The 20268-nt window shown below is 45.1% G+C and overlaps 2 protein-coding genes across 2 annotated transcripts in view; one reads left to right on the forward strand and one right to left on the reverse strand.

Moving 5' to 3' along the window:
- The first annotated feature begins 1387 nt into the window (after nt 1–1387).
- On the forward strand, nt 1388–7096 carry cd36 (CD36 molecule (CD36 blood group)). The gene is made up of 12 exons (XM_068586477.1): nt 1388–1628; nt 2072–2232; nt 2345–2489; nt 4048–4203; nt 4308–4399; nt 4662–4711; nt 4806–4875; nt 5135–5322; nt 5443–5561; nt 5662–5735; nt 6371–6425; nt 6515–7096. Exons 1-12 carry the CDS (start codon nt 1506–1508, stop codon nt 6689–6691), a joined length of 1410 nt encoding a protein of 469 aa, XP_068442578.1. The 5' UTR covers nt 1388–1505; the 3' UTR covers nt 6692–7096.
- Nucleotides 7097–7869: 773 nt separating this feature from the next.
- The window catches only part of sema3c (sema domain, immunoglobulin domain (Ig), short basic domain, secreted, (semaphorin) 3C), a 36097-nt gene continuing 23698 nt past the window's right edge, over nt 7870–20268 (reverse strand). The window contains exons 7-18 of the mRNA XM_068586279.1: nt 19539–19658; nt 19277–19419; nt 19069–19183; nt 18503–18572; nt 17006–17150; nt 16160–16382; nt 14821–14909; nt 14267–14308; nt 13872–14029; nt 12341–12408; nt 11092–11222; nt 7870–9837 (exon numbers count right to left, since the gene is read on the reverse strand). Coding sequence (XP_068442380.1) covers nt 9406–9837; nt 11092–11222; nt 12341–12408; nt 13872–14029; nt 14267–14308; nt 14821–14909; nt 16160–16382; nt 17006–17150; nt 18503–18572; nt 19069–19183; nt 19277–19419; nt 19539–19658 — 1736 coding nt within the window. The 3' untranslated portion in view covers nt 7870–9405. The remainder of the gene's footprint in view (nt 9838–11091; nt 11223–12340; nt 12409–13871; nt 14030–14266; nt 14309–14820; nt 14910–16159; nt 16383–17005; nt 17151–18502; nt 18573–19068; nt 19184–19276; nt 19420–19538; nt 19659–20268) is intronic.

Raw genomic sequence — 20268 nt, forward strand, 5'->3', positions numbered from 1 at the left:
GGAGACGTGTCTTTGGCAGAGAGACTCGGTGGGAGCAACCACATGGACCGGCCTTCTGTTCTCCTCCTGCATGGAGCACTGCTGCCGCCCTCTAATGGCGACGATATGCAACTGCAGGGCGCTGCAGCGCCGTGCTCGTGGGATGGGAACACATGGACGCCACAGCCCCCACAGTGGTGTTGTGTTTTCACAGGTTGGCCTTTTAAAATGTGCAGGGACGGTCACAGGGAGTCCCAAGCAGTGTCATCCAACACTGCAATACGAGTCATAATTGTAGTTATAACAATAACAAATACATCGAAAAAATAGAACAAACCCAAAACTCGCCTGTTCACCGTCGACATAACGACTCAATTGTACTTTTTAAAATCTTTATTGACAAGAAATCCCATTCATACGATAATCGTTAACATACTCCACACTGAAATAAACCCCGTGGTGGAAAAGTTCCTCTTGATAGAATATAGAAACATGAATTCACAGAGAGCATGCATGGGCCATTCAGAGTTTTATTGCAATTTCAAGGTTTCCCTCTTCGCAAACCTTGCCGTGGTGGAAGGAGTCATCGTGCAGAAGGCGGCGGTGACGGAGAGAGCGACTGTGCCAAGAACCGATCCCTGATAAGTCATGTCGTCTGCGCTGATGAGGAGCTGAATGAATCAATTGAGATAAAGAGCAACTCATTTTATTACCCGTTATGTAACCACAAATGCTTTCATAAGGGGTAATACATATATATATATATACGGTTAATAAAAAAAAACACTAAATCATGCATACGTTCCTACTTTGCTGTCTCTTATAAGCTCGGAGCAGAAAGGAGAGAAGAGATGATGAGATGGAGAAGGACAAGATAAGAAACAGAGCAATGAAGAACAGAAACAAATCTATATGACGGGTCTTATCATCCGGGTCCTTAGATATCAAGAGCTGATATCTTCCGCCACTGATAAATCCCCTTCAACAAGAACTCAGAAAAGTGGCAAATTCCTGCACAATCCTACGACTGCTCGATGTTGAATGAACCCGAACAGAAACATCGCTTTAAATCGTCTCTTTAGGAGAATGAATGAGCTTTGGATTCCTGCACGACCTGAGCAGGTGCGCCAAATCCTCCTGCAACCTTTCTCCCCAGCCTCCCGCCGCCGTTATCACCTGGCGCGATAGTCCCTGATACCAGAGCGCGCCTCTCTCACCTGAACCTCGACCCTTCATCCTCCTTACATAAGTTTATTTCTGGGAGGTCTTCGGGCGCTGTGCCAGAGGTGTCTGCCTCTTTACCTGGCCTCTGCTGCTCCGTCAGCTCCTCTGATGGTACAGCCTGTCGGGGTGCCACTTCTGCCATTGCTGCTGCTGCTGCTGCTGCTGCTGCCGCCACCACCCGGATACAATCACAGAGAAGCTGCACACACTCGCACTCGCACACAAACGGCGAGGCAGAAGGAGAACAGGCTGCAAAGGCAAGACAGACGGACGTAGAGTGGCGGAGGGAAGCGCACACCACCATGGGCTGCTGCAACAGAAGGTGCGGGCTGATAGTCGGAGCTGCTTTCGGGGCGGTGGTTGCCATCCTGGGTGGCGTCCTTATCCCACTGGGGAACAGCATCATTAAGGGGACAGTGGAGAAGGTACGTGGCTGAGTTTCACCCCAGGGGGGGTTGGAGAAGAGGGGAGTGATAAGTGTGGGTGAATGCCTGTACATGTGTGTGTGTGTGTGTGTGTGTGTGTGTGTGTGGAAGATCAAGGTGAATCAGGAGAAATGAGGGGGAAGAGGAGTGTGTTTTTATAAAAAGCTGCTTCAAATGGTAAACAAGAAGCTGTGCGGAGAGAGAGAGAGAGAGACAAGTAATGTTTTCATCCATCAAAAGATCAGCGTCTGTGATTGGAAAGAGAGACTGTGGAGACATTATTTCGTGCGGTTTAGATCTGATTTCATGTTTTTTTTTCTGCTGAAATAACAGAGCATCCACCCTTTTTATGTGTCAGCAGGGGCAGCTGGCCTGCTGGCAGTCTTGAGTATTGTTAAAAATAGACTGTTTATCTTTTGGGGGCGGGCGGGGGGGGCGTATAGGAAGTCGTCATTGAGCCCGGAACGACTGCTTACGACAACTGGGTTGCTACGGGAGCAGCGGTGTACAGGCAGTTCTGGTTTTTGGACGTGCAAAACGCCCGCGAGGTTTTGCAAGACGGCGCGATTCCAGTGGTGGCGGAGAGAGGACCATACACATACAAGTGAGCCGGATGTCTTGACCTCTTTTTATGGCATTTTCATGTAAAGGTCACGTCCTCTTTGCTGTTAACGAAACTGACTATCTAAGTAAGACCTCCTCCCGCTCCTCTTCAGGACAAGATATCTTCCCAAAGAGAACATCACATTCAACCCCAATCAAACCGCCTCCTTCCTGCTGCCCCTCGGCGCCATCTTTGAGCCGTCCATGTCAGTGGGACCGGAAGAGGACAAAGTCACCTCCCTCAACCTGGCTGTGGCTGTAAGTGAGTGTCACCTCGCTGTGCGGTGATTCCTGACTCCGCTCCGCGGTTAATTGTTACGGTCGCTCTGCTCCAAGGCCGGGAGAAGCTGTGCCAAAAGCAAGCTGTGCCAAAAGCAAGCTGTGCGGCGCGGCGGTTGGGTGGCTTTGTTCTGCCGCCACTCATTTTATTCGTGGTTCACGGCCTCTTTTTGGCTCGTGACCCTCTCTGATAGGTTGAGTGGCTTCCCAGGTTGTTCCTTTGAATGTTTATTTTTACAGCCTAAAGGGCTGAAAAGTATTCAGCGTTTCACATGAAAAGCAAGGATGAGAGAACATTTAGTCTAATATTAGACACTTTCTACAGCAGACATGCAGTATGTTGCTTGTTTAATCTGTAGCCCATGAAGGGTCCGGACCTCCAGGTTAGCCAACAGAGCGTCTAACACCATAAAGAGTTGTTTCAGAAGGAAATGAAATAAAATGTGATGGCTGGGGGAAGTTAAGGTCTGTAGTGACGTATGTAACAACGATTGAAACATTACAGGAAAACCGTGGGAGGTTTTATTCTCACAGCGACGGACAGCAAAACACACCTAAACAACTCTGTGTGCGTGGATAGGCAGCTAGCTTGGTTAACCAGTTTCCTTAGAAGAGAAGCAGTATGCGGCACGCTACAATCAGGAACCTTTAAGCATGTTATTCATTAATAGGCAGCTATCTTGGTGAGCAAAACAGTTGCCCCAGTTATCTCCAAATAGCTAATGCGGCGGGCTCATTTCTGTGTCTTTTTTTATGGGAAAGACATTAAAGATTTGAAATGATTCATGAAAAACTGAAGCTTTTTTAGTGCAATATATACAGGATTCAGAGCATTCGTCATCATAAGCACCCTGTTCCCCCTGCCGGTAATGGTAGTTAGCTCTGTCTGCACATTTGCCGTCGTTTACACTGTTAGCGCTGTTAGCTGTTAGCTTCGCCACAGCCATGTTCAGAGGTATTAGAAAGTGCTCCAAATCTTGTGTGAAGCACTTTTAAAAAAAAAGCTTGTGTTTTCTACAAAAGAGGTGTCAACTGAAAATGTAGCATGACCCACGGCTACAGTGGCCACAATGACGAGAAAAAGAAGTTTAAAAATAGCAGAATCATGTGTCCAAACATAATCAAGAATACAACAAATTATGATTAAAGTCAGTCACCTAATCTGAACAAGCATTATATTATATGACAGTTCAATGGTTGACCGGTATAAGATTATAAATTGTAATTATAAACAACTGGGAAGTCAGAGTTTTAAAATGGGACTTTGTTCAATCTTTGATAAGGCACACAAGATGCGCGCAAGCCATTTCGACTGTGTTTGTCAGTAAATATGCAGTATCACAGTCATAAAAGAGTGTTAGTGTCTGGCTTATCTCTGGAGGAAACCTGCAGCAGTTGTGTGCACAGCAGTTTTGCTTGTGTATCAAGATGATACCATATCGTCGCCTTTTATTATTGACACCGTCAGTGGACATTTATATAAAGTACACATATAAAACTTGAAGATAAATGTGATAAATGGTCTTGTTTTCTTCAGGCAATCTACTCAATCCTTTCAAAAGAGCATCACTTTCTGCTGGAGACTCTGATAAAGGCAACCAACTCCTCCTTGTTCCAGTACCGCACGGTCAAGGAATTACTGTGGGGTTACACCGACCCCATGCTGAAAACGAAGCTGGGCCTATTTGTCCCTGTAAGGAAACAGATGTACACTTACACCTCACACAACACAGACTCTACTACCGCAGTAAGACACAATAGTTATTAATATTTTGAATCAAATGTGTTTTCCCCTAGTACAATGGTACATTTGACGGCCTCTTTAACGTCTACACTGGAAAGGACAACGTCTCCAAAGTGGGAATGATTGACAGGTGGCGAGGAGAGAGGTGAGTCTGATTGTGAACAAAGGGGAAGGAGACCTTGAGTCTGGTTTTGAGGCCTTGATCTTTTTTAAATCAGGCGCTACATTTTGACAAGTGAGAATCCAGTTGTTGTTTTTTAAATGAAGAAATTGTGATATTTTAGGCTGTTTAATCAAATCAGGTTAATCAAATTGTACAGAGTCTGAAGCGAGAATTCAGCTTTTGTTTTGTTCCGACTGTAATCTCTTCGGCTGTGAAATCTGACAAATTGAATTTTGTTCAACAGGACCCTTCGTTTCTGGGACGACAAGTACTGTGACATGATCAACGGGACAGGTGCGGCTCTTATAACTTCCACTCCGGCGGCTCGAAATGCAGACGAGTAACCTCTCTGACCTCACTTCCTCGCCTCCTCCCTTTCCTTTCTCAGATGCTTCTTCCTTCCCCCCGTTTGTGGACAAGGAGACGCCGCTCTATTTCTTCTCGTCAGACATCTGCAGGTGAGGAAGAGGTTCAATTTGGGCGATCCACGTCCTCTGATGCAGCCTGTCAGCTTTGCTCACATGAAGCCGGGCAGTAACCGTCATAGACGGGAGATTTAACGTCTTAATTTGAGAACTGCAACCATTTGGACTTTCCTCTCAGCAACCACTAGAGGTCAGAGCTTTCCAATGCCAAAACCACAGCTGTGCACTGGAGGCTGAATGAAGTTACCGTACATGGTGCTCAGTGTCTGTTTCCTTGTGGTTTTGTCTTCAGGTCTGTGTCCGCTAGCTTTCAGGAAAGCCTTGATCTGAAAGGGATTGAAGTATATCGCTTCACCCTCCTGGAAAACACCATGGCCTCCCCTCTGGTCAACCCAGACAACCAATGCTTCTGCAGAAACCCAAACACCACCAGGAACTGCAGCCTGGCCGGAGTCCTTGACATCAGCTCCTGTCAAGATAGTTCAGTTTGCATTTGTTTTGTTGAGCTCAACATAATGTGAGGACGTTCTTCTACTGTTTTGTCGCTCTGCTCAGCTGTTTGGTATTTTTAAATGGCCTGTTTCTTTGCTATCTGAACAGAAAGACCCATCTACATCTCTCTGCCCCACTTCCTCCATGGCAGTCCATATCTACGAGATAACGTGAAGGGCCTTAATCCCAGCAAGGAGCACCATGACACCTTCCTGGACGTGGAACCTGTAAAAGCATTAATCTTTGGGATTTTTGACTTTGATAGCGGCAAAAACTCTGATGCTGATGATCTTTTTTGGTGCCATATTTTTTTATTTCCTCTACTAGACAACCGGGTTCACCTTGAGGTTTGCTAAGAGAATTCAAGTGAACATGATGTACGGACCATCAAATGTCATCACGTAAGTTCAGCTTCATCTTTTTAAAAGAGGAAAGCTTTGTGGGGAATATGTCTATTCTCCTTCATGACGAGAGTTAGAGAGAAGATTGAGACCTCGCTCGTGTCTGTATGGTAAATGTGAAGCTACAGCCCTTAAGCTAGTTAGCTTAAATTAGCGTAAAGGGGGAAACTGCTAGTCCGGCTCAGTTCAGAGGTGACTAAATATATCAACCAGTTCCTGTGCAGCTAAGTAACTCGCTATATACAGTTTCCATAGTTCATATGAAATGAAAACGTTTTTTAATCATACGTTGGGGTTTTATGAGGGTTGAACTATTTTGGGCTTTTATATGGTATGCTCAGCTAACTGCTAAGATAACTTGTTGCTAACTGCGCCTTCATATTTACTCACAGACATTAATAGTGTGTCCGTCACTAAAAGTAGATACTATAGCCATCTAACGCTAGAAAGAAAAGAGGATTTAATAATTTTCCAAAATGTCGAGCTATCCCTTTCCGAAAGTTTGAGTTTGCTTGTCATCCGCCTCCACACGCTCTCTCTCTCTCTTCTTCTCCCTTCTGTCATGTCAAATGAAGGCAGAAAGTTGGAGACATCTTCCCGCACTGAATACCAAGTAATGAACTCTTTCTCCGCAGGGTGCTAAAGAAAGTCAAGGATGACACCCTGTTCCCTCTTGTTTGGATGAACGAGGTAAGATAATAAAAAGTCATGAAGTGTGCAGTCTGACGGTTCGGGATGCATCATAATCAGCCTCTCTCTTCCTCCCCCGCGTTACCCAGATGGCTTCGTTGGACGACAAGACGGCGGACATGATCAAGAAGGAGCTGTTTTCCCGTATCGAGATGTTTGGGATAATCTGGAAAGCCCTGCTGGGCGCCGGCGTGGCCGCCTTCGCACTGTGTTCCCTCTCCTACTGTCTGGTGAAGAGCAACGACAACCGAAGCAAGTTCGTGTGAACGCATCACGCGAGCGGCGTCTGTGGCGCGTGAGCTGCAGAGCTCAGCGCATTTAAGCTGCTACGGGACATCTAACCTTTTGATATAGGGTTGCACTTTTTTTGTAATTGCAGTGTTATTTATAATATCATGCTTCCTTTGAATACCAGAGGGAGGAATACTGTGATTTAGTGAAGCGAGAGAGCTTTGCTGCGTATTATTTCAATTGCAAACACTGTAACATTAACTCAATCAGGGATCTCTGGAGAGAGAGCAGACGGAGAATCCTCTAACCTGTCAGGTTACTGAACTGCATAGAGGAGAGATGGGTTTGTTCGACATCCTGTAAAAGTACATATATCTAATCTTGCGCAAATATTTGTATTCTTTGCTGAACCGGTGTCTTTAAAATGAATAAAAGCTGAAAGGGAGTTTTTCTCATTGGGTGTTCTATTCCTCATATTGGATTGTTCCAACGCGACAAAATTGGTCGACAATCCCCCGTCGGCCCAAAACTATACAGCAGAGGCTGAAACAAAACCTCCCCATTGTTCACGCTGCAGCGGCAGAATGACTCGGTTTCCTTTTTAAATCAAAACGAGTAATTTAAATAGGCTGGGGGATGATTATACGGGGATTTGGAATGGTACTTGGGTTTGATTGGTGAAAACGTAGTATTTCAGCCCAGCAGGAGGCCTCGCTTTGGTTTTATGGGTTTCAAATGACCTTGCGCAGCCTCCTGGGAGAAATGAAACAGTTTGAACAGTTGTTGTTTGAAAAGCTCTTAAAATTATAACCCATTAATCCTCCAGGCTGCCAAATGTCTTCGTGTGATAAGGAATAAATACGCTGAGTCACTTTTTTTCAGAGCAGATGTTCCCGTTCTAAACGGCGATTGGTTTCCTTAAGCAGAGCCGGTTTAGTGGTTTCCAATCTTGGTGTTAAGCTAAGCTAACTAGCTGTTGGTGCGGCTTCATATTTACAGTGCAGACATGCACAAAAATATGTGGATTTCCCAAAAATTGTGTGAAGAAGCAATATAATAGGATAATATATCTTTTATAATGACCGTAGAAGATATGCTAATCTATTTAGTGGACAGAGCGATGATAAATTGGCCAGTACCGAAAACATTACGTTCCCATTTTGAGAAATTACACCAATAAAATGCATGATCTTTCTGTAAAATTGAGGTTCATGGGAACAGATTTATTGAGGCTATCACGACATTAATAAATAGAAATACATATGGTTCATAACACTGAAGATACACTGAGTTGAAGCGGACGTGACGCCGGTCGCACAGCTTTATTAAGAGATGTGTTTAGAGGGTACAACTCAAAAGTCTTTTCTGAAAATGAAAATAATACTGTCTGTCTCTGCAATGTGCAGACACCGTCGTAGCTGGTGAGTTATGTTAAAATGATGTACACATTTTCACAAACATCGGCACAACATTAAATTAAAAGGATGAAACAAAAAGAAAATATACTATGTACACGAGCAACGATCCATCTCTATCTACATGAACTACGTCTTTGAAATAAAAAAAAAAAGAAGTCTATTCACAGAATTGAAGTCATTTCTGCATTAAAACTGTCCACTTTGCTGTGGGAAATATTGCCACGGTTCAGCATTAAGATGTAAACATTGCTGTAAAAACTAAAACGTGAGAATCTGAAATGTGATCCAGGCAGGAATTTAGATCCTCTACATGACGCTTTTCTCTAAACATGCTTCTGTGCTGGAAACAAGAGACGTCTAACACAATGTGCAGCTGATTTACAGTGAGGCAGATTCAGAGTAAGAGGAATAAATACAGAGAAGGTGTCAAATGTTTGCAGCAGATCCTGCAGAAGTGTGTATGCGACTCTGTATTTTACTACTACTTCTGTTTGGGTAACATCAGGGTGTGAAGTTTGGCCTTTGAACTAGTTGTTTAATACACACGGCGCTGTAAAGTAACACCTTTTAGTGTCGTCTGTGCTTTTGTATGATCGCATGAGAGGCAGTGAACCCGTGAGAAACCTTTTGTTTCTTTCTTTCTTCCTCACAAATTGACTCTGTATTACTTTATGATTTGGCCCACGACGCCATTTCAGTCACTTTCACTGAGCGGAGACATATTTGTTAGTTTAAAGTAAATACAGAAACGTGAGTAGAGTCTAATAAAATGCTAATATTATACTTTTAAGACGGCGCTCGCTCTCAAGCATGCTTCTGTCTCCCTTTTGTTTCCTCCATTTGCTCATGTTCGTTTCAAATTAACCGCCTCTTTTTTGTGTGAACGAAGAACGAGTCCGCTGTGAGCTGATACCCGGCCTCGTTCCCCCTCTAATATCGAAAAAAATAGGATAATATCACGGACCACGGCTGCGTCTCACGGCGTATTATCACAAGCGACGCCAGCTTTGACCACAGTTTATGAGTGCCGCTCACAACCGGGCCACCTCAGTCTGTGTCGGGACCGCGACGGGCAAAACGGATCGCCCCGTGGGTGCAGGTGGGTGTGCGTTGGTGGGCGTCACGCAGCCATCTGGTCGCGGTACCTCATGCAAAGAAAAAAAGACATATTGCCGAATAAACAGCTCCCCGCACCCACCTCACAGTGCAGCTCTGCAGTTTGAGATGAGAGTTGGAAAATGAAGGTCTGGGTCAGGTGAGGGGAGGGGAGGGGGGAGGAAACAGCGCGGAGGCGTTTTTGTGTCAGTTTTCCCCTCCGCACCTCGCCGTAATCACACCTCCGGGATGTGATTGCGCCGGTTGCGGCTCTTCCTCCGGTCCAGCAGGGGCTTCAGTTTGGCCATGTCCCCCCTGAGGGGTCCGGGCGGCTGCTGCTGCTGCTGCTGCTGCTGCTGCTGCTGCTGCAGGGTCTGGAGCTGCTTCCTCTCTTTGCAGTACTGCTGCACGGCGAGGCTCTCCGCCGGGCTGAAGGCCGCCAGCAGGGTCTTGGGGTGCAGCGAGCTGGCCCAGGCCCACGGCGACTGCTGCTTGTCCGTCAGCACGCTCACCATGGCCTCGCTCAGCACCCGCAGGCGGATCTTGGCCACGGTGCGCTTGAAGCTGTTCTCCGTGGTCAGGCAGTAGTAGAGGCCCTGGTCGGACAGCTGCACCGAGCGGATGAGGAGGCCGTGCTCCGTGGAGACCACGCGGTCGCTCAGCTTCACCTGCGGCGGACACAAGTAGGTTCTGTCAGAATAACCCCGGAGTTTGCAGTAGAGATGATCTGAGGCTATGTAATCAATATAGCCAGCACTTTATAATAACTACACACTATTAAGCATTAGTAAAGCATGAGGAAACACTGAATTCATCATTTATAAAGCATTTTTACTACTTTATTACTTGATCTTCATCTTTATTTACTGTGAGCAAAGCTGCTGTAATCCTGTAATTTCCCCACTGAGGGACTAATAAAGGATTATTTTATCTTATTGTTTCAACATGAACACTCATTAGTACCTCATTAGTATGCAATTTATTAATATAGTTTTATTAAAGGTTTTATTCTTGATTCATAAGTTTGACTATTGCGTTTCATAATTGGGTTTTCATACTTTATAAATGATGGATTCCTCATTTGCAAATGAAGTAATATGTATTGCAAAGCAATTATTAAGGACTTATAGATGATGCACTAAAGGTTAACGTGTGCTTAGAGCTGAATATATATCATTACGATATGTTCTTTAAGAGATCTGGAGGATGGGTCTTCATCAAAAGAAGAGGAAGAATGGCCTCTGGTATAGTTACATTTGATGTGGAATAAAGGAACGATGGAATTTGATGCATTTTCTGGAGAACTCGTCTGGAAAATGTCCAGATAAAACATTACAAATAGTTGAAATATTGAAAGCAGTTGAAATAGCAGTCAAAGTGGAGTTGGCGAACTTGAAAGTAATGAGACTAAACTGATTCTGACACTCTCAATGCGACAGATTGTTCCTTTCCTGCTGACTCTCCTCTAAAACCAGCTGGTCTTTAGTCTGGAAAAGACTCCAATGATTACACACCATAAAAGTAAAGTGATTTATTTTCAGGCCAACGTCTATTCTCGTGGGGGAAACGGCAATAAAACGGCCGTTACTCTGAGTCGACTCCACAGAGGTGAGAGCTTAATCTGTGAGAGATTCTCTTATTTAATCTTTCACAGCCTTTCCAGGGGTTTCAAGTGGTGTCAAATATGTGTTAAACGTCGCGCCGCCGAAGATCCGGCCGCTAGCCGAGGCTCCATATCATGTTTGATCTTTGTCGCCGCTCCTCAGGCGATACGTGAGCTCATGACATGTTTAATAATCAATGTAATATTCAACAGCGTGACCAAAACACCAGAGAGAGACATTTAATCCGTCCTATCTCAAAAGACATTTCCGCCTACGCGATGTCGACCTTTGACCCCCGTTGTAAATGTCAAAACTGACCTCTTTCCTCCTGTCATTGTCCCTGTGAATGAGCCAGCGAATGGACGCCTGAGGAGACTTGGGAAGGCACTCCAGGAAGGTGGTGTTGTTTTTCACGCCGTACTGCGTCATCTCCATTGCGTTTCTGTAGGCTAACACACACACACACACACACACACACACACACACACACACACACAGAGCGCAGAGAGAGAGAGTCAAGGGAGTCACGTCAGACGTCACTTGCTGACAGACACAAACCCCACAGATGGACTCAAATCTGTCTCTATTCCCGGCTGTGAGAGGGGAACGTTGACACAGAGATTAGTCAGACACCTGCAGCACGACCGGCCGCCCCTCCCCTCCTCTCCACCCTCCCTCCTCCCCAACCCCCCCACACTTCCTCGTCTTCCTCCAAACTGACAGGGACAATACAAATGCATCGGAGCGGCGCTCGGTTTCCTCTCGTTTCATCGCGTGGTTTTGGTTGTTGCAGCAAAACGATTCGTCACTCCGCTGGACGTACGACGGGGTCGGGACTAATTAGCGGTGATGGCCATATGCTCGTGGAGACGGGGCCCTCTGGGGAGCCAATCCTCTGCGCTCATTAAAGTGCACCCTTTTGCTGGTGGGCGGATCTCTGCGATGGATTTTTGGGCAACACCTGGACGACACATACACAGCTCCGGTGTAAACGTTTAATGGCAAAACCGCGACAGTTTCGCCATCAAATGTGGATTTATTTAACTCATTTGACAAATTTCCCTTTGCGAATACATAGCATGGGTACATATTTAAATGCATATTGTTATACTTGAGTGTTTTGGACACTTCAAATGGAAGTTAAAAACAAGCTGAAAACACAACATTGACATATTGTCACTGTCTAAATTCCCTAAGGCCAACATGTTTACTTATTATCTTCATTACATTTTGAAGAATTCACGTTCATTTGATGTTTCTGTCGTTTTTTTCTTCCCTCTTGTCGACTCCTGAGTGAAATATCTGCCTGCACGGTGCTGGGCAGGTAGCTTACGGCGGGTTTATCTGAGCTGAGAGCAACTGCCGCACCGTTGGGAGGTAATTTGTGGGCCGTAAAAACTTAACAAAGAGCTTAAGAAGGCTAATCTCTGTTAGAGCTGAAGAGAAAATGAAAGTCGGTCGAGAACACTTTGTGGTTTTGTCTCATTGAGCGACACCTTTCACACAAAAAGACGATCATTTGATCCTTTGTGAACGTAACAATATTGATGAGCGCAGCTTTAAGTACCTTTCAGATTGAATCCTCTGCATTGAGTGAGTGGGTTTCCGTGCATAACGTCCTGCCTTCTGCTTCTCCTGAAACAGGAAAGGAAAATAGCAGAGGGTATAAATACACGACAGCGAAACAGAGAAGGAACACACAACCTTCCTCCTCACATGTACGCCTCTTGAAACCCGTGGATGTGTCTGTCAGTACCAAAACAATAGAGTGTGTGGGGCGCACTCATACAGAGCAGCAGAGGAGAGGAGCATGTCCACAGCTGACACCTTTCAGACACGTTTTTCCTGCAGGAAAACTCCTTTTTTTTTCATCTCCTGCGACCAAACAAAAGCTTGACCTGCGTCTTGACTGGAGTGTCGAGAGACATCGCAGACGCAGGCCTGAAAGAGAACAGAGCGGTATCGGTTCGGAGGCGAGGTGTCGCTCACACCGCCGCGTCTGCGTTATGTCCAGATGCAACAACAAAAGGCAGAATTAGTGATGTACGACGCCCAAGTGAGCGCTGAAGGATTCCAGTCGTGTGATCTTTTTGCCCTCGCAAGTGGCGAGCAGCTTTTTTCTCTGCTCTTGTTTAATATATTGTTGCACAATCATCTGTTCCCCACATTCAGTATGGCTTTAAATAATATCCCATTTGTTGTATAACTGATGAATATCACTGCGGTTGTCTATTGGATGCCCAAAAGGTCCAGCAGATGCTAAGGGAAAATTGGGAAAAAAAAGCGTGAATACTGCACGCTATTTAACGGCGCTGATGTTTATTTAACACTCGTAAAAGTGTTGAATAGCTGCCTCCATGACGGGGTTCACCTCATCCACACCTGTCAGCGCTCATTCACACAGACAAAGACTTGCTTTGGGGGATTAAAGTTGTTTTTTCTGCACGGCCATGAAAACAACCCGTAGTGGACACTTGTATGGAAGCCCTTTCTGATACAAAAAAAAAAGAATAAGGACCAAAAAAAAAAAAATTAGGACAAAATAATAATAATAATAAAAAAAAATTATTATTATTAAACTTTTTTTTCCCAACTTTTTTTTTTCCGACTTTTTTTTAGGGTGTTTACTTAGTTCAATCCTCAATTATTTTTTTTTTCCTTGACTTTTTTCCCTGACTTTTCTAGGGTGTGTTTGCTTCGTTCAATCCCATGTGAATTAGTAAACATTTGAAGGATTACTACTCTAAAGCCACGTTTAATCTAAGCCAGTCTTCAATGTACTCACAATCCCTTTCTGTGTCAAATAGAGCGTAACCCATGTCAAAAGAGCTGCTTCACACTGTTGTGGTTTTGTCCTAATATCATTTTTTATTTATTTTTGTCAATTTTTTTTATTTATTTTTGTTTTATTAGTCATATATATATTTCTTTTGTCATGAATTTTTTTTTGTCCTATTTTTTTTGTCCTAATTTTCTTTTTTTGTGTGTCAGAAATGAGCTTCCATACACTTGATACGTCTTTGCAGGAAACCTAAAAATCCTGATTAACGCCACTAAAGCGCAGTTTTGAGCCCCCGAAGCTGTAAATCCTTTGGTACCTTTTGCCGGTGGGATAGAAGCGCGAGCAGCTGAGGCCGTCCCAGGCGCAGTAGGGGTCTCTGGCGAGGCAGCAGTCGGCGCAGGCCGAGCCGTAAGCGTGACAGCGGTGCAGGGAGACCTGCGAGACCCCGAACTCCGAGCTGACGTACAGCTGTTGCTGCAAAGCAAACAGTTCAAATATCAGCCGCCCTGTTTGTCTTCATAAGTGGCCGGCTGACAGGAAAATGAGGCGGTGCGCCGAGAAACAATTACGGCTCATTATTTCCTGGCCTTCGGGAGGCTTGTCGTTCACAGGAGAGTTCTGTTTCGTGCGTTTACATAGTAGCCGCGCAGACCGCGAATAACATATTAAAACAATAAAAACCGCACTTAATAAATGAGGTGAGTCGCTTACTTTTTTGGAGGATATTCTCAAGTTTGTGACAGGAGCTTGATTCTAGAAAAAAAAAAAAGCACATACAGGAACCAGGTGAGGAGCGTTTATACAATATGCACAGTTATTTCTATCAGAGAACAGATCTGGGATCAGCTTTTCGCCAGATGTATCTTCGTGAAAACTATTTCAAGGAATAAATCTCCTCTGATTGATGGAGCGCTTTGGTGCGGCTGGAGGATCAAAGCGGCCGCGCGGCCTTTGCATCTGATCGCAGGTTGATCACACTTTTAGAGATCCGAGGAGATAAAAGAGCTCGTGGGACGGTTCACACTCGGGGCAACGAACAGACGCTCGCAGTGTGCGAGGGATGTTTCCCATCCCCTCCATCCGCCGCTGCACAACATCCATCTGCTGAATGCCACCCTGTTTCTGTTTGTCTGCCCGTGGGACCTTTTGTGTTGTGGCCAATCACGCCCCCTCCTCCCTCGTCTGCCTTTGATTTTTAGAGGATAAAAGTAAGAACATCATGAAAGCAAGAAAGAAACACACACACACAAAAAACAACAGCTGACCTTAAACACTTCCAGCTCCTCCAGGATCAGATCTTCATGCAGAGACTGATTGCTCGGCAGCACAATCACCTTCTGTACTGTACCTTTGTCTAAGAGAGGGGGGGGGGGGGGAGAAAACACATGTTGAGTTGTAATGACACACACGAGCATTAAACAACCGTGTGAAACAGATATGGCTCATGAAAAAAGCAGAAAAAAACCTGTGTTTGCTTTTGAATTAGCCACAGACATATTTATAGCGAGACCAACTGTGGCAGGGGAGAGAATGGAAGCGCTTAAGCCGACGCAAGGGACACAAGGGCCACGCAAGAGGGCAAAATTCAACACAGTCATCATCAATAAGGCTTTTTTTTGGGGGGGGGTACTGAGAGTTGGATCATCGGAGCAAGGAGAAGGAATTTCGGTAAGAAGTTCCTGGACGCGCCTGATAAGAGCGTCTCTCCCTCATCCTCGAGACAAAAGCAGCGTTCACGAGCGCTCAGATATGGAGAAACAGAACGGAGAGGCTGCACGATAAACACAAGCAGCTGTGAGAGAGAGAGAGAGAGAGAGAGAGAGAGAGAGAGAGAGAGAGAGAGAGAGAGAGAGAGAGAGAGAAAATGCACACGCTCGTAATTATGTGCACAAGCACATATTATTCTGTTTAACCACCATTTTGTTTGAACGGAAACACGAGATGTATCATTTCTATTCTCCTCTCTCGCTCTCGTTTAAACGTTTAATCTCATAATCAGTGCAGCTTTCCTTCCACCTGCAGGTTTTTTAGATAAAGAGCAAAGATAAAAGATATATCTAATATCCCGCTTGATACGTATTTTGGTCACAGCTCTCTGAAACAATTTTAAAGCATCCTAAATGTTTGTAAAGACTGAAAAGAAAGCAGTCCTGTCTATTAAAAATAATGTTCCCGTTCAACTAATCTGGATTACAGTTCAAGGCAAATGTATTTTCTCCCAGATTACAGTAGTTTTAAACACGTGGGTTATGTACTGAATTGAAACAAAACAAAAAAGCAAGTACTTACTTAGGTTTAGTAAACCTTTGTTTGATTGTTACGTCACTTAAAATAAGATAAAAATGAAAAACATTGACTTTTTTGTTCTCATAAAACAAGTCATGTGTTTGTTTGACCCAAATCTCCTCCCAATGTGGACAAGGCAAACACATTTTGGGGAAAATAAAACACATTTTGTCAAATCTTTGTCGTGCACGAAGCGTTTTTTTTGGAGAATATCATGAAATTTCCATCTATATTGACCCGTCGGAGCATTTTGCATGCCGTTTCCATCCGATGTAACACACAACACAGACAATGTGCCAGACCGCTCTACATTCGTACCTGTGCCCAGGAAGAGCACTTGGTAGTTGCCGTCGGCGGCCGCGACCTGGTCCACCGCCACCGAGGTGTATTTGTAGTCGGCGTTGGTCCGCACCACCAGCGGCCGCCGCCCCACCGGGTAGATGGGGTTGAACATGACCGGGTGGTTCCGCACAAAGGTCACCACGTCGTCTGGAAACTCCTTTGTAGTGTGAATGTCAGGTGTGAAGGCTCCACCAGGACACTGGAGACACCAGGACACAACGTTACGACAATCACTAACAGGCTGGAAACACAACAGTTGTTTTCTCCCCTGCTTCTTTCTCTGGCTTGAAATGTTTAACATGTTGAAAACTGTGGAACCAATTTTGTCTCCAGACCTCCTTTTCCCTGTGTTTGAGTCGTCGTAGGAACCCCGAGTTAATACCAGTACTTGTGTTTATTGTATGTATTTGTTAAGCAAAGTCTTGTATATCAGCAAAAAAAAAAAAACACTTTTAAAAATATATCTTGATCGTAACTATGAACATCCAGCATGATATGAGCCAGACTCCCCAAAAAAGCCTCCTGGAGCTGTCAGTAAGACACCTTTTTGGAAAGATTAGGACCTAAACAATCATAATCTGCAACAAAAATCCCAACAAAACAAAGACTTGGCTTGTTAGGAAGGAGTTTCAGTCAAAAAACTGTGTTGTTCGGTTCAAAAATGGAAAAATGACGTTGTTTTGGGGGGGCATGCTGGGACTTAAAATGGCCGCAGGAAGGTTTTCACGCAAAGGTTAAGGAGGTATATGTTAGAAATGAACATGTGGAATCGTCCCCTGAAGATGAACGAATGAGTGGGACCACAAAACAACATGAACTCACAGTTCCCGGCCGTGGGTAGGGGATGCGTCCTTGGAAGGCCACCCACTGGAAGTTAGGCCCCTCTCTGTGAGCGAAGGGCCCGTTGAAGACGGTGAGGATGTCGGCCATGTTGTACACACACACTGCCGAGCCTTTAAACACGGAGCTGAGGAAATGAGATGCATACTTTCAAGGAAACACAACAGCGGGAACCTCCTGAACTCACAACCTGGAGAGACCCGCCCAGCTGAAGTATTCTGCACTTGTTTATTAGGATCTCGGTTTCTAAGGGTGTGCAAGTCATGGAGTCTGGGTCGAACCAAAAGCCCCTTTTTTTAGAGGGGGGTGCGGGGACCTCACCTATTTCCCAACTCATTGATCTGATGCGGCTTGGCTAAGTCATTTAAAACCACACTTCAAATCTCCGTTGAAAAGGAGAACAGAAGCATATTGTGTGAAGCGGAGACGCGGGAAGAAAAGGAATAACATGGAGGTAAAAGACCTGGAGGACCCCGCTGTTTGGGTTGGCTGTGTTCTTTTGAGCGCCGCAACCGTTCTTTTGATCCCGAGCTAACAAGTGGATCGAGTGCCTGCGGCAGGATCTGGATCAAGTGACCGTTCCTTTAAACCTACGAATTTGCCGTGCAAACCCCCGCCGACTGTGACTTTTATGGAGAGTCTTTAAATCTGTTTATTTAGCGTGGTTTGTCTTCAATTACCACAGAGGGTGAACTTTTTATTGCTACATTTCAGCTGCGAAAGATCATGATGTCGAAATGTTCTTCATCATCTTTTTAACGGTAGTGTCAACTATATGATGTGTTTAAATGTGGCTGTTCAAGGAGGAGAGTTTAACATTATTATTCTGATTAATTGTCCTGAATTGGGACAAAGAAATACTCGGATATATAATATCAGTATCAGTCGGGACAAGAACTGTAATGCAGGTATTTAAAACTGGGTTAAAAATACGATAAAACACAAAATGTATAAAATAACAATCACAAAACACTTGGCTCGCATTAAACTGTATTTGTCTCTTTCTCTTTTACTTGAACTGGCTGGTTAAAAGTGTTTTAGGATAATCTTCAAATACTATTCTAAAATACATCAAAAATAAAGATAATCCTTCTTGTTTCCTCTGAAACCTGACAAACAAAGGCTCATGTTTCACCCATCTGGAAACTGCAAGAATACAAATTCTCTCCGCGCTCTATATAATATAATATATAATCTCACGCAGCAAAAGTAATGCCACGCTGCATACAACCACGAGCACAAAACATCCAAACGAAGGCCATGTGTGGGAGCCACCGGGACGCTGTAACTGATAGCTCATCGTCTGAATAAGAGCTTCTGCAACATGACACATGACGTCTCTATGTAACGTGGCTCTCTGACAAGCACATCCCCTCCCGCTGATATCCAGGCAGTGATTAACATAACCGCTGAGGCCTGCAGGAATGTTACGCTTGGCTCCGGCGGCGGCGGCGGCGGCGGCGGCGGCGGCGGCCTTACCTTGTGGATGTGAAGACTCCAAACACCAACAGACCCTTGGGCTGATCGGTTTCCAGCAAAAACACATTTTCTGAAAGAGCGGAAAACACACGTGTGCACACACATGTGAAATACAAATAATACCTTCGACTAATTCCCCCCCGAATCCCGCGGATGAGGTTGCCAGAGAGTGATGAACGCATGAATTAATAAGTGCGCATGTTGACAGATTGATCGGTCCGATGAGCTCAGGTTGGTAGTTTTCAGAAGGTGAGGCTGATCCAGTCAAGAGGGATAATATGCTCATGAACTAATGCGAAGTAACCAGAAACAACAGACTTGTTATGAAAGCTGATAAAGGGCTGCAGCCCTAATCCTGACCAAACAAAGGAAGTTCCATGGATTGTTTATGGAGAAAGCAATCGCTGCAAACCTTGGAACAAAAAATGGGGAATTAGGACGGTCTCGAATTTTCTAAAACACAGAGTTTGTTTTGAAGTGGTTTTAATGGAGCATGGAACTACGATGAAGCATGCAACCAGAAAAGGGCCCTTTAAATAGATATTTATAGGATTCATTTGACTCACCCAGCTCGTCAAAGTGCGTCTCGGTGCCGTCGACCTCCAGAACCGAACACACCATCCGGGCCTTCAGGAACGTGGTCCATTTGTTCACCAGGCTGCGCTGACCCCCGATGTCACTCTGACGAGAAAAAGCTGCACATAGCAACTCCAACGCCACAAAAAAAAAAAACCTACCCCCCCCCCCCCCCCCCCCATGCAAAAAAGCACTCACCGGACACACTCTGGCCACCATGGTGTGGATATTTTTTGTATTTCCGCTGTTGTCCGTCAGCCTCTCGCGGAAGAAAAAATACAATTTGGCGTCATTGGGGTCTGTACCGTCTGGTATCAGGTGGGCGTCGATGAAGATTGGCTCTGAATGTGAACAAAAAGGGGACACATGGAGACTTTAATAATTCATAAATACATAAAAAGGAAACATATTTGTGTAAATTCCTCATTGTATTTATGTATATTCATGTAAAAGTTCTCACCGCTGAGCCACTTGGAGTTGTGCTGGTCTGTCCGCACTGCATTTCTAATGGTCAGGCTCCTGAAGATGGCAGCATCTGTCCCCATGAAGTCAATATACATGCCTGAGAACAGCTCCTGGTCTGGAAGAAACACAGCAAATCAACAAAAGGCTCACATATTTTTGCAGAGCCAAAAACAGCCATAATCCCCTTTAAAGTGCGTCGAGAAACCAAGAAAATAAGAAGAAACCGCCTCCGATTTTGAAGATAATGTGGATAAAATACACCGATATGTGTTTCTTTGACTGATGAATAGTGTCTTATGAATGGGTTTCTGCTGCTAGTGTAAGACACGTTGTTCTGGCATTCCCTTCACTCTCACTTCATCCTCCGTCAGGTCTGGAAATATGTGTTGGGAGGATGTGGAACAAATCGATGAAGGATTAAAGGAATGTGGCCCGCATCCAAGCTCGCTAAGGAGGGTGCGTTGACAGCACCCGACAGGCCGCAGAGGGTCCAAACCACGCGGACGGGGAGGTGAAGTGCAGATCTTATCGAGCCCAGACGCTGCCTCTGATCCTCGAAAGGAGGCTCTTGAGAGCCGCATCGCTGCTTCGCCGGCCCTCCTGCTCCGACCTCGACTCCATTTTGGCCGAGCGCCTTCCTTCCTGCTCCTTTTCGGTTATTCCACCCTCCCCTCCTCGGGGATCTTACTAGCTGGCAGACGCTGCTGCTGACGCGGCCGTGCTCA

The sequence above is a fragment of the Clinocottus analis genome, unplaced genomic scaffold, assembly GCF_023055335.1.
Source record: "Clinocottus analis isolate CAN_PGR_092001 unplaced genomic scaffold, fCliAna1.0.p SCAF_20, whole genome shotgun sequence".
Lineage (NCBI taxonomy): Eukaryota > Metazoa > Chordata > Actinopteri > Perciformes > Cottidae > Clinocottus > Clinocottus analis.